At 36.8% G+C, this 14,089-nt stretch overlaps 1 protein-coding gene across 3 annotated transcripts in view; it reads right to left on the bottom strand.

Annotated features, from left to right (window-relative positions):
• The window catches only part of ZCWPW2 (zinc finger CW-type and PWWP domain containing 2), a 141,941-nt gene that overhangs the window by 68,770 nt on the left and 59,082 nt on the right, over positions 1-14,089 (bottom strand). For 2 of the 3 annotated variants that reach the window (XM_021071484.1, XM_021071483.1), the window contains exon 3: positions 7,584-7,743. In XM_021071484.1, the coding sequence (XP_020927143.1) occupies positions 7,584-7,743 (160 nt within the window). Of the gene's footprint in view, positions 1-7,583; positions 7,744-10,756; positions 10,793-14,089 lie in introns of all 3 variants that reach the window. The other variant, XM_021071485.1, reaches the window with a different exon arrangement.

Here is a 14,089-nt window from a genome sequence, read left to right as displayed (position 1 = left end):
AAAGAAGTCTAAAGTATTCTTGAGGCACTGTTGATACTGGGGACTATTTATCACCAAGGAGTTGGATGAAAAAGGCTCTAACCTATCTCTGGCTTTCAAGAGGTCTTAGCACCTCTGTTTATACTAAACTAGAAAAGGATTGCAGCAATGGCCACGTTAAGTCATGTACTAAAATTCAACGGATAAGACAATCACTTGGTCCCATTTCTTGCAATTTCTGGGAGCACTGTATTGGCTGATTAAAAACACTAAAATCGCGAGTTCCTGTTGTGGCTCAGCAGTAACGAACATAAATAGTATCCAGGAGGATGCAAGTTTGATGCTGGTCTCTCTCAGTGAGTTAAGGATCTGGTGTTGCCATGAGCTCGTGGTGTAGGTTGCAGAAGCGACTCGGATCTGGCATTGCTGTGGCTATGGTATAGGCTGGCAGCAACAGCTCCAATATGACCCCTAGCCTGGGAACGTCCATTTGCCGCAGGTATGACTCTAAAAAGAAAAAAAACAAGCAAACAAAACAAAAACCCCCCACTAAAATCATGTTATTTTTCACATACACTCTTAGTCAAAATAAAAGATATTATTCTCCACCTTAACGTTCCTGGTAAAATTTTTTGGTACTCCCTCCTGTGGATCTGGATTTCTATAAGAGGAAATTAGTAATGTATCCACATATTTCACCTGCACTTCCAATGATAATGATCAACTAATGTTTATTAAGAGCCTACTATCTGATAAGAACTATGCTAAATGCTTTAAATGTGTAATCTCAGATAACCCCTGTAACAACTTTTTGAGGCATATACTGTTATTACCTTCAATTTAAGATGAGTCACATAGGATTTGTAAAGGATAAGTGACTTCCCTCAGGTCAAACATCTGCCAGCCTTCAAACCCAAATAACCTTGCTCTAGAGACTGCCATTTTAACCACTATGACAACTTCATTTTTTTTCTTAATATACATTGCTACAAAAGTTTTCTTGGCATATTACTCACAAATAGTCACAGTTATAGAAATATGTTCTAATTATGTGTTAATTCCCTTAAACTTTCTACAGTTTTCTACAACACCGAAAGGATGCTTGGAAAACAAGTAAACCACCAAAAAACATCTTAATACAATAATACCAAAATTACAGCAAATTTTATACCTAATACCAAAAATGGAATTAGTATGATAAAAATTTTACTGAGCGTTTAGTAGCTATACAGATTATCTGCTAGCAGGAACATGGTGTAAGAATATACACAAATATATACGTGTGTGTGTGTGTGTGTGTGTGTATATATATATGTACAAACTTTTTTTTTTTTTCAAATTTGGTTTTCACTAAGAGTTGGCTCAATAGATTTGCTTCCTGTTTACTCTAAGAGCAAAATGATTCCTGATGACCTAGTGATTCAAAAAAACAAATCGCTAATCTTTTTTTTTTTTTTTTTTTTTATGGACACACCTGCAGCATATGGAAGTTCCTGGGCTAGGGGTAGAATCAGAGTTGCAGCTGCCGGCCCATATCACATCAACACTAGATCAAGTCACATCTGGGAACTACACTATAGCTATTGGCAATGCCGGATCCTTAACCCATTGAGTGAGGTCAGGGATTGAATTTTTATCCTCATGGACACTGTGATGGGTTCTTAACCCGCTGAGCCACAACAGGAACTCATTAATCTATATTAAAGACTACAATCTTAGAATATGGATCCAAATGAATCTTGGAAGCAAAACACTTGCTCAAATAGATGTTAATCTAGACATACTTGTCAAACAACTACTACAAATGTAATTTGAAAATATCAAGAGTTCTGCTTCATCACTAGTCCTCCAAAGGGAAACATGAAGCAGCAAATAAAGAGCAAGTATACCAGAAATTGCCATCATCAAACCTGTAGAGTTAGTATATTTATACTCTACTACACATAAAATAGATAACCAACAAGGACCTACTGTATAGCACAGGGATATCTAGTCAATATTCTATGATAATGTATATGAGAAAAGAATCTGAAAAAAGAATGAATATATGTATAACTGAATTACTCTGCTGTATAGCTGAAACTAGCACAACATTCAAGGCAACTATATCTCAATTTAAAAAAATGATTAAAAGATGAAAATGTTCCTCATTTCACAGGTAAAAATTTAGAAAAACATTCAACAATAAATTAGAAAAACATTCAACATTATGCATAGGTAAACTGGACCTTAGAGTCAGGAATTTTTTTTCCCCTTTGGTTGCACCCATGGCATGCAGAAGTTCCCAGGCCAGGAATCCAACCCGTGACACAGCTGTGACCTGAGCTGCTATAGTGACAACACTGGGTCCTTAACTGCTAGGCCACAAAGGAACTCAGGAGTTAGACATCTTGATTCTAATCACTGTCCCATCACTTAGCAGCTAATTGGCCTTGGGCTACACATGTAGCTTGAATCTCAGTTTTTTCCATATGTCAAATAGTGATGATGCCTATCTTCATGGGATTTCTGTGAGACTTTAAATATTATTTGTTATATTATATTATTATAAAAAGATCTACTCAATCCTTAGGCTGCAGTAGGGATTCAATTATATGATTGCTCTTTATGGGCTTGTGTGAAGTCACTGCAGTGCATGTTGACATCAGAGCCCTTTGTTGGAGGATATTTTTAGACTAGATTTATATTCAGTGTATCATCAATGCTGGTAACTTCTACTCATGTGTTTATCATTGCACAGAAAATAAATCAAGTTATATGGTAAATTATTATAGGATAACAAATGGTGTTATTCTATTTGCAGACTAGAGAAATTAGAAAAGTGTGATATCGGTCCTTTGGCTCTATTCTAAAGAGTACTAAAACTTCAGGAATAAACCTTTTAAAGACACAGGTTACAAAGAACTGTGACATCCTCTGTGTTATCTTAGTGTATCTGTTGGAATAATCCTATTAGAAGGCCAATATCTTCTTCACACTGCATAGCTGTTACTTGTTGGCAGTGGAGGCCTTTGCTAAGAGTAGTCCAGAGCGGCAAACCAAATTTCAAACATTACCAGTCACGGGGCTACAGAGAAAGAGAGAACTCTGGAGAATATTTCAATGAACATAGTTGCATGCTCAGATAATCATCACTCAATTCACAACTCATTGGCCTTTCCCCACCACAAGAGTATCAAACATGCAACTCTACTTTATAAAGTTAGGTAGAAATCTGGGAAATTCTGGTAAATAGTACTAAAGAACCACTCAGGAAGCACAGTTCTAGGAGGTGCAGTGCTCAAGTTTAGCAATATAGCACAGCTCCCTTTTTAATCTCCCTGGAAAATACAGGCAACTCCCTAACATAATGGGTAAATACCTAAATGACATCTGGTACCCAAAGAAATGGTTGCATATCCACAGGTTTATCCTACATACAGTAGTGAGCAGACTAATAAAACCTACATCCAAGAATCCATTCACAGCACGGACTTTAAAAAAAAAAAAAGCAAAACACTTAATTTTACTACAGGAGCATCATAGTATAAAGGGTGAACTATTTATATTTTCTTGGTGGTATAAGAACCAGAAAAGTATAGGCCAGGCCATCATTGGTTGGAGCATATAATCTATGTTGAGTAAAAATTATAATGACTCTAATGTATAAGATAGATGGTCAGCTTAAATATACTATAAATATTAAGCTCAAATTATACATTGCTTTATCGGTAATATCTGTAAATTACGTATAATGCTGAATGACAAGAATAACTTTAAAGCTATATTCAGTGAAACTGATCACTACTGGGTTAAGCATGTACCTCTGGCAATCACCATCATTTCCAGGAAAGCGAAAGTGAAAGACTAGGGATTTTCCTGGTGGGGCAGCAGGTTAAGGATCCAGCATTGTCACTGTAGGGTCTCTGGTCATGGCTGTGGTTTAGGTTCGATCCCTGGACCAGGAATTTCCACATGCCACAGGCATGACCATAGTCGCATTATTACACCAGCAGAGATAAAACCAACAAAACTCTACTGCCTCAAGTTGGGAAAACTTAATCAGTGGTTCTTTCTCTCTGGGATGCATGTCAGATTCATCTGAAGGACATAAAAATGCTGAGGCTTAGTCCTACTCCTAGAGCTTCTGATTTAATTGATCCAGGAGACTGGAGCCCAAGCATTGCTATGCTTTCATTGCTGTCATTTTTTATTGTACTTCTATGCAAAACCAGACTTAAGAAATGCTAAACTAAGTCATGTAGTCTAAGTGAAAAAATAAACTTGCAAATAATGGGTTCTGCAGACATGTACTTACTAAATATAAAAGAAACAACATTTGTGCTAACTAGGGAAAAAATGTACTCAATGCATCAACTTTTCTTTGGGGGAGGGGTGCTATACCCATGGCATGCAAAAGTTTCTAGGCCAGGGATCAAACCTGTACTGTAACAGTGACCTGAGCCATTGCAGGTATAAGGCTATATATCCTTAACCACTAGGCCACTAGAAACTTCCATGCATTAGCTTTTTTATTTTATTTTATTGCCATACCCATGACATATGTAAATTCCCAGGCCAGGGACTGGATCTGAGCTATAGCTGCAACCTACACTGCAACTGCAGCAACACTAGATCCTTTTAACCTACTGTGCCAGTCCAGGGATCAAACCACACCTCCACAGTGACCCAAGCTGCTGCACTTGGATTCCTAACCCACTGCACCACAGCAGGAACTCCTCATTAATTCTTCATTATTTAGCACATGTTCATGTCTAACTTCTCTGCGTAATTACCAGAGTGACATGTATTTTGAATATATATACTGTAAGAGAATCAAGGTCTCTTTAAAATAGGAAGGGAATTTCAGCTATCTTTATACTACTTATTTTATAGTAAATGAAAAAAATAAAATATATAGTTAATATAAATTACAAATATGCAATCTAAATATTGCTTTCAATTTTTTTTCTAAAGTATATCCCAGTGTCTCTGTGAGTAGTTTTATTTACTGGGGAAAAGCTTATAACCTGTATGAATGACAGTGACAGAACTCTGCTATGTTTTCAACAATAAAACTAATGTCAGTGGTCCCCTAAACATATCAACCAGGGGGAACTGACTTCCCCCCTCAAAAAAGAAAGAAAAAAAAAGCTAGATAAACATGAACTAAAAGAGAGGAGTTACAAATTTCATAATCTAAATAAAACTATCATATTTTCTCATAAATGCCTATACTCTTTTCTTATTTCTCTCCCATTGTAAAATATACATGCAAAATGCAATTTATGGTCGGTGAAAGCTCTGAAATATTATTTAATCACTTGTTAAACTAAGCTTATGCAAATTAGGAGGAAGTAATGTTGAGATAATATATAAAGTAAGACTTAGCTTAAGCAGTGAGAATCATCTATGTCTATCATTCTTTGTCTACTTTTAGGAAAGAAGCTAAGATGGCAGGTTCAACATGCAACCCTCTTCTATTTCTTCTATAAGAAATCTTTAAGAAGGTCATTATCTGCTACACAGTATTTTTGGAACATGGTCTTTTTGTGGGGCAGGGATGTAAATTCAACACCTGGATCACTGTGGTACAGTGCAGAGACAGAAACTGAGGATCCAGGAGCTGCTACGGTAGGAGAGGACCAAAACATTTTAATTCTTGGCAAGTCTAAGCAGTAGAACTGTAGGCTGGAGTCAACATCATCTCCATCTCCAAGGGTAGGGGAAATCTCAGCTATCCCTGAGTAATCCCACAGTTTGACAGTATTCATTTTCAAACAATTTCTCATATGTATCATTTTAAACCATTTTTCTACCTTGGTTGTCAGTATTTCCTGAGTTAACTTCTTTGCTTTCTGTTTCTTGACTTCTCATTAGGGCAATTAGGGCAATCATCTGTGAGTTTCTCCTTCCTGGCAAGTGGAGACCCTTCCATGGCCAAGAGAAGCGAATCAGAGCACAGCAGGACAGCAAGGCACATGCCAGCTAAATGTGAGGTAAAAGGAACTAAAATTCAGCCTTGAATGAAGATACTCATAGAAAAAGGCAACCCTATTCTATCAGTGCCAAGAGAGGATGTAATGAAGAAACAAACAAGAAGAGAGGAAGGAAGAAGCCTATCTGTAGGTTCCCTGAATGACAGTAGAGAAGAGAGCCTGTGGGCACCCAGTGAGTAATCCACCCAGAGCATCTTGCCAGTTGGTGATGTAGGGGACAGAAGAGGTAAAACAGACACTTTATTTTTTTCTGTTTTCATTCTTGCTTTGAGAGTCTGCTTAATTTAAATAGCCCTGAATTCCTGGTCTTTTGCAAGAATTTCTAAATTTGCTTTAAATGCTTTCAGAGGGTTAAAAACTTACAGATTCTTGAGTTTAGTTTTGGTTTGAATCAGATTTGTTCCTTGCCTCAGGGTTTAATGAATGGTATGCTCACTGGAATCAGACTACTCAAATTTATCATGACAGAACTCAAATTCTGACAATTTAAAAATACACTTTGATTTTTTTACTCACATTTACATATAATTTACATATAATTTCTTTAATACCCTGTCAAATATTTAAGATTCTAAGGTCTGCTTGTGAGAAGCTAGGAGGTTTCTCTATCCTTAGAAAGGGCACAGAGCGGGAATACTCCTTTCTGTCCTCTGTGGTTGCCAGTGAAAGTGCCTAGGAACACATCTAAAATGTGGGAGCAGAGAAGGTGCCTCACACACAGACAACTCACTCACAACCACTGTGAAATGAATCTAAGTGAGGTTATTCCATACTTAAATACTTTTACTGAAAGAGCCTTCCCCTCCAGCTACTTTCAAGCTGAATGGAACAAAGGTACTATTTATGCCAAAATAATTTCTACAGATTTATTGATACTGTGGATTAAATGGAGTGCCTTAAATATATATACATTTATATGCATATTTGAATATACATAATTCTCACTATAAAATAGAAACCATCCAGTTAACTCAAAGGCATTCACGTTTCTGACATCTACTTTTTAATCAGATTTCTAATGAAAGGATGGTTTGCGGATGAAAAGTTTCAATATTAAGATATAGACACAGATAACTGAATTAACTTATAACAAACCAAACCTGTGAAAAAGGTTCAGTTCACTTAACTCTCTTCAACTTGAGAGTTCAGTCTATTCATTAATTGCACTGTGTGATTTAAAGTTTAAAAAGAGTCAAGAAAATACTGAAGGGTTTTTAGTATAATGAAATATTCTGTTTGAAATATGAAAATCTGGTTGCATTCCATAATTAATTTTCCCTTTTAGCTAGGGCTATAACTTAGAGTCTTCTCAAGGGAATTAAAAAATTACCAAATGATACTCTTAAAACTGTTTCAAAAGGCAATTATGTAAAGTCTTTAGTTGATTTATACTATATCGCATTAAAGAAACAAAATTTAAAACTACTTGCAGCTATTTTTATATGCATACTTCCTTTGAAACAGCCACTTTAAAATACAAATATTTGAGTTTAAATAAATACTGTATGCTATTTTATTCATATAAATATAAAGTAAATAATTATATGTCTTTCAGGATCTGAAATAAAATGGCCATAATTAAAAACAAATCCAAGAGGATCAAAGCTTTGATGTTATTGTACATACCTTTAATGTGATACTATAATGTCCAACAAATGTTGCATTTATCCATGATCTTGAATGGGGATCACCCAGGAATTCTATGTGATATTGTTCAACATCTCCATCCAGGTCATAGGACACATATTTCTCTTTAAAAGGATCAGGGCAAAGTATCCCTGGCCAACTTTCAAAAGAAAATATTTTTAATTATTTTGATGCTTTAAAAAAGGTAGACACTAATAAATCTGTTACAATTATATGTCGAATTTTGAATTTTAGTAACTGTTTCACAAATTTTACACATACTTATTCTTTCTTTTCTTTTCTTTTTCTTTTTTTTTTTCTTTCTTTCCCTTTTAGGGCTGCAGGTGTGGCATATAGAAGTACCCAGGCTAGGAGTTGAATCAAAGCTACAACTGCCAGCCTATGCCATAGCCACAGTAACATGGGATCCAAGCTGTGTCTGTGCCCTACAGCTCAGCTCGAGGCAACACCAGATCCTTGACCCATTGAGCAAGGCCAGGGATCAAACCCACATGGATACTAGTCAGATACTTGCTTCTGCTGGGCCACAATGGGAACTCCCATACCTGTATCATTTAAAAGTAGTATACTCAAGTGATACAAGTAATGAGTTGCATCTTTATAGATATAGAAAGCTTTGAAATAGTCACATACTTAAGATATTCATAAGATATGAGGAGAAAGAAGTATAAAACAAAAGCATGATTTCCATGGTCTGTAAGAGACATGTGGGCATTGCTAATAGGAAAGAGAAGAGAAAAAAGATTTTTCAGAATCGCTGCAGGCTTGAATCAACTCTCATGATTCAGAATGATTAATTACTGAAATGCTGTCCCACTGACAGGGTTTCTGACAGGGCAGGAGAGATCTAGTGGACCCAGGACCACCAAAGGGTTACTGGGCTATGCTGAAACTGGAGGCTATAACAACTGTGGGAAAAGCCGAAACAGCTCAGCAGTTCTGTGCTGTCCCCCCGCACCAACTCATCTGTGTCATTGGCAGTGACCAAACCACTAAAAATGCTCAATACTAGAAATAAGGTCTATCCTTTACCAAAAAATAAATCTTTAAGGGTGTGTTCATTCATGACACAAACTTATAGAAACTCTATGATACGTTTCATTTTCCCATTTGGCAAAAACATACTATATATATATCAACAAAGTTTTAGCCCTTTTACCACTCTGTCCTACTGTTCAGAGAATAAAGCAGGAAGCAAAGACAGCAAATGAGGCCACGAAGCTGTATCTAAGGAATGTACAATAGAAATCTGACTGAATTTTATAGATCAAGATCCAAAATATTTATATCTAATATACTCAAACATGCAAAAATCTGTGCAATTGTCAAGTTCTACTTCAGTTCACAGCACTGCAGAATGGTAGTGAGGTTCAAATTAGAAGACCCAGGTTCTAATTCTGCCTCCTACCAGACAGGAGGCCTCACCAGGTAACCAGGCCTCACTGTACTCTGGTTTCCTACTGTGCTGGTTCAAAGTTTAAAAGAACATGGGCTTTATACATTTTTGGTTTCTGGCAAATTAAAATACTGTAAAGGGCCATCACTATGGGCTGAATTGTGTCATCCCACCCACCCTCCACCCCCCAAGTTCATATGTCAAAGTCCTGACCCCTAGTACCTCGAAATCTGACTATATTTGGAGAGGGTCTTTAAGAAGGTAAATAAGTTAAAAGGTGGGTTCCAGTCCAATATGACAAATTTATCCTTATAAAAAGAGAAGATTAGGACTCAGACATGCACAGAGGGAAGACCATTGAGAAGACACAAAAAGATTCTACAAGCCAAAGAGGCCTCCAAAGAAGTCAACTCTGCTAAAATCTTGACTTTAGATTTTCAGCCCTCAGAATTGTGAGAAAATACATTTTTATTATTTTAAGCCACCTACTCTTGGACGTTGTTATGGCAGCTCTAGGAAAACTAATACAACCACATCCAGGTAAGGTAGTTGCTACAATCAAAAAAGTAGAAAGAATGATACGAAAACATCATTTTGCCTCATTTAGATAATTATTTAGAAACAAGATAAATTAGTTATTTAGATAATTTTAAAATACAAAGGAAACATACACATCATGCTGTAAAGAATTGGAAATTGCAAAAATACAAAATCTGTAAATGGCCTGGATTTGAGGATTCTAGCTTGTTGATCTTGTACTAAATTATTATACGTATAGAAATGTATCTTCTATAACCAACTATATGAAAGATTTAATTTAATTAATTAATTTATTTTTTCTCTTTCATCTTTTTAGGGCCACACCTGTGGCATATAGAGGTTCCCAGGCTACCGGTCTAATCGGAGCTGTAGCTGCCAGCCTACGCTACAGCCACAGCAATGCCAAATCCAAGCTGCATCTGCAACCTACACCACAGCTCACAGATCCTTAATCTACTGAGCAAGGCCAGGGATCAAACCCTAAACCTCATGGTTCCTAGTCAGATTTGTTTCCACTGTGCCACAACAGGAACTCCCTGAAAGATTTTAGATATGAATTGCTAATACAATGTAAACTAATGAAAATATTTCATGCTTAGCATTATTAATGTTAAAAAAAACATATTCCTGGAAGTCCATGAGTGCTAGATATAGCTGTCAGGAGGTGATGACTTGGGTGCACCAGTCACCAGGATGGGGAAGTAAGAATGAAGAGGCTGTCTTTTCCCTGAATGCTGAGCAGAGTCTTGTAGCTTTTGGGCCTCTCTGAGTTAGGGGAAGGGGATGTGGAGGGCTGGCTGCCCTGTAGCCATTGATAATGGAAAAAAGGGCTGAGAATTAAAAACTTAGTCAGACTATCTGGAACACAAAGAAGCCTAATACTTTGGAAGAAGTGGAAGTGCAATAGAAATTCAAGAGAAAGTTCAGAACCTAAATGAAGAGGACCATCTGGTTGTTATCAGGCTCATATCACACTATCTTATTGCTATTTGGCCACTCTTACTGGGTTGTGCTTAAGAGTTAAACTTGAGTGCAGTGTATCTTTTAAACTTACACTGGATATCTACATTTCTGAAGGAACTCACTCAAAAGAAGACTTCAACAGGCAGATAAGTGACTGAGTGGTAGCTGTGATGGAGGCCCCCAATTTATCAGAAATCAAGGAACAAGTGGGTCCTTCAATATGATCAACCAATACCAAATAATTAGTACCTACTCCATTCAGTGTAGATCAGTCCAGGATTTCTAATACCTAACACATAAAAGAAAGAAATATTTTACAGTTATGTGTAAAATGAGATGCTACTTTTCTGACAAATTCTGATATAATTTTTTTTTTTTTTTGTCTTTTTTTACTATTTCTTGGGCCGCTGCCGCGGCATATGGAGGTTCCCAGGCTAGGGGTCGAATCAGAGCTGTAGCCACCAGCCTACGCCAGAGCCACAGCAACGCGGGATCCAAGCCGCGTCTGGGACCCACACCACAGCTCACGGCAAGGCCGGATCGTCAAACCCCTGAGCAAGGGCAAGGAACGAACCCGCAACCTCATGGTTCCTAGTTGGATTCGTTAACCACTGCGCCACGACGGGAACTCCGATATAATTATTTTTTAAGTCAAATCTATTGGGCCCAAGAGTATTCAATTTAAATTATTACTATAAAAATGTAAATAAAAAGAGAACACTCCTAAAAAGAATTAGGTGCTAATAAAAAAGAAAACTTCTATTTAACATTTAAAACATGTTATATTACAAAAAATATTGCACACTTATCTAAAGATGAAGTATGAAAAATATTATCATACTTTAAATAACTGGAGGACTTTCAGGTGATGCAAAGGAATTCTCTGACTCCTAGTCTGTACATCTCACCAAAAATAGAATGTACCAAAGCTACAGGAAATCTGAACAGAGGTAAAAAGACGCAGAAAACATGATTCCTTCTCTACATCTGCTATATCCATCTTTTCTCTGACTTGCTGTGATTAAAGAAAGAAATTGATGTTCATTTTTCGCCCTCTTTCTGACCTCCCAGACTGTCAATAATGCATTGTGCATTTCTACTTCCCAATTTGTCACTTTCATATTGAGGAAAAATTCTAAAGTCTTATCTGGGGGCTTACAGGTGTAGAGGGAAAGGAAGAGTAGGCAACCCAGTGGAAGGGTATCAGAATTACAAAGAAGGGGTGTGGTTAATTTTAGAGTATGTGGGTAGTGGATGGTAAAATGGACAAACACAACAAGGTCAAATATACACCAGGTATTAAAATATGCCTGCAGGAGGAAATGGGAAATTTTGGCAGAAGAAACTTCAAGGGAAGTGAAAATATATCACAAAGAAACTGAAGTCTTACACATTGCTAATGCAGTGCAAATGACTTTAATAGGATAGTTATTGCCTTCAGTAGAAGCTGAAGCTTAAGTATGTTATCAGTTGCAATTTATTTAAAACCAATGAGAAGAAATATATAACTTTTATTTTTAAATTGTCATCTTAATATTTAAGAAGACTGCATCTTACGTGGGCCTCATTCTTAATCTGTGGAAAACAAAATGGATGAGTTGGAATCATCACTAGCTTAATATCATAATTGCTAAGAAGTCTCTTTGTTGCACCTAACTGCAGAGGCCAATGGGAAGAGAAAATTTCTCATCCACACACATACACACACATGTTAAGTATGTAAATCCATAGGTAATGGAATGCAAATAAGTGATTTTCCTTTGACTATTATTAGTTTTTATTACATAAAGATTAAACCAGCATTTCTAGATTCTATATCAGTCTCTCTTTAGCTTTATTGGAAGAGTGAGTACTCTTCTAAGAAAGAATAACTATGAGATGTTGCTAAGATTGAGTTTCTAAGGAGAGGGGACACATGGCAGAGGAAGCAGGATATGGAACACACATTCGCCCACAAACACATCAAAAATCTATCTACATGGGAAATGATTCTCACAGAACATCTACTGAACACTGGTAGAAAATCTAGCTCATCAATGAACTTGGCAAAGCTAATACAAAGAAATACAAAACTAATACAAAGAAATCAACAGCATTTCTATACACTAACAATGAAAGATCAGAAAGAGAATTTAGGAAAGCAATCCCATTTACCATCACATCCAAAAGAATAAAATACCTTAAACAGACAAAAGACCTGTACTCTGAAAACTATAAGACACTGATGAAAGAAATCAAAGATGACACAAACAGATGCAAAGACATAGCATGCTCTTGGATTGGAAGAGTTAATACTATCAAAATGATGATAGAACCCAAGGCAATCTACAGATTCAATGCAATCCCTATCAAACTGCCAAGGACACTTTTCACAGAACTCGAACAAAATATTTTAAAGTTTGTTTGGAAGCATAAAAGACCCAAAATAGCCAAAGATATCCTGAAAATGAAAAATGGAGCTGGAGGAATCAGGTTCCTGGACTTCAGACTATATCACAAAGCAATAGTCACCAAAACCGTATGGTACTGTCACAAAGACAGAAATATAGATCAGTGGAACAGGATAGAAAGCCCAGAATTAAACCCACACACCTACAGCCAACTCATCTATGACAAAGGAGGCAAGAATAGACAATGGAGAAAAGACAGCCTGTTCAATAAGTGGTGCGGCGAAAACTGGACAGCCACATGGAAAAGAATGAAATTAGAACACTCCCTAACACCACACACAAAAATAAACTCAAAATGGATTAAAGACCTAGATATGAGACCAGACACTATAAAACTCTTAAAAGGAAAACCTAGGCCAAACACTCTCTGACATAAACGACAGCAACATCTTCTCAGATCCACCTCTTAGAGCTATGACAGTAAAAAAAAAAAAATAAACACATGAGACCTAATTAAACCTAAAAGTTTCTGCACTGCAAAGGAAACCCTCGACAAAATGAAAAGACAACCCACAGAATGGGAGAAAATCTTTGCAAATGAATCGACTGACAAGGGATTAATCTCCAAAATTTATAAACACCTTCTGCAGCTCCATACCAAAAAAACAAACAACCCCATTAAAAATTGGGCAGATCTAAACAGACAATTCTCCAAAGAAGACACAGAGATGGCCAAAAAACACATGAAAAGATTTTCAACATCACTCATTATTAGAGAAATGCAAATCAAACCATTTACACCAGCAGAATGGCTATCATCAAAAAGTCTACAAACAATAAGTGCTGGAGAGGGTGTGGAGAAAAAGGAACACTAGTACACTGTTGGTGGGATTGTCAATAGGTGCAGCCACTGCGGAAAGCAGTATGGAGATTCCTCAGAAAACTAAACATAGAACTACCATTTGATTTGGCAATCCCACTCCTGGGCATCTATCCAGAGAAAACCATGACTCGCAAAGACACATGTACTCCAGTGTTCACTGCAGCACTATATACAATAGTGGAGACATGGAAACAACCTAGATCTCCATCAACAGAAAAGTGGATAAAGAAGATATGGTACATATACACAATGGAATATTACCCAGCCATTAAAAGGAAAGAAATAATCTCATTTGCAGCAACATGGATGGACC

This window comes from Sus scrofa, chromosome 13 (genome assembly GCF_000003025.6).
Source record: "Sus scrofa isolate TJ Tabasco breed Duroc chromosome 13, Sscrofa11.1, whole genome shotgun sequence".
NCBI classification, from domain to species: domain Eukaryota; kingdom Metazoa; phylum Chordata; class Mammalia; order Artiodactyla; family Suidae; genus Sus; species Sus scrofa.
Note: the sequence above shows the minus strand (reverse complement) of the source record. Positions and strands in the feature narration are given on the sequence as shown.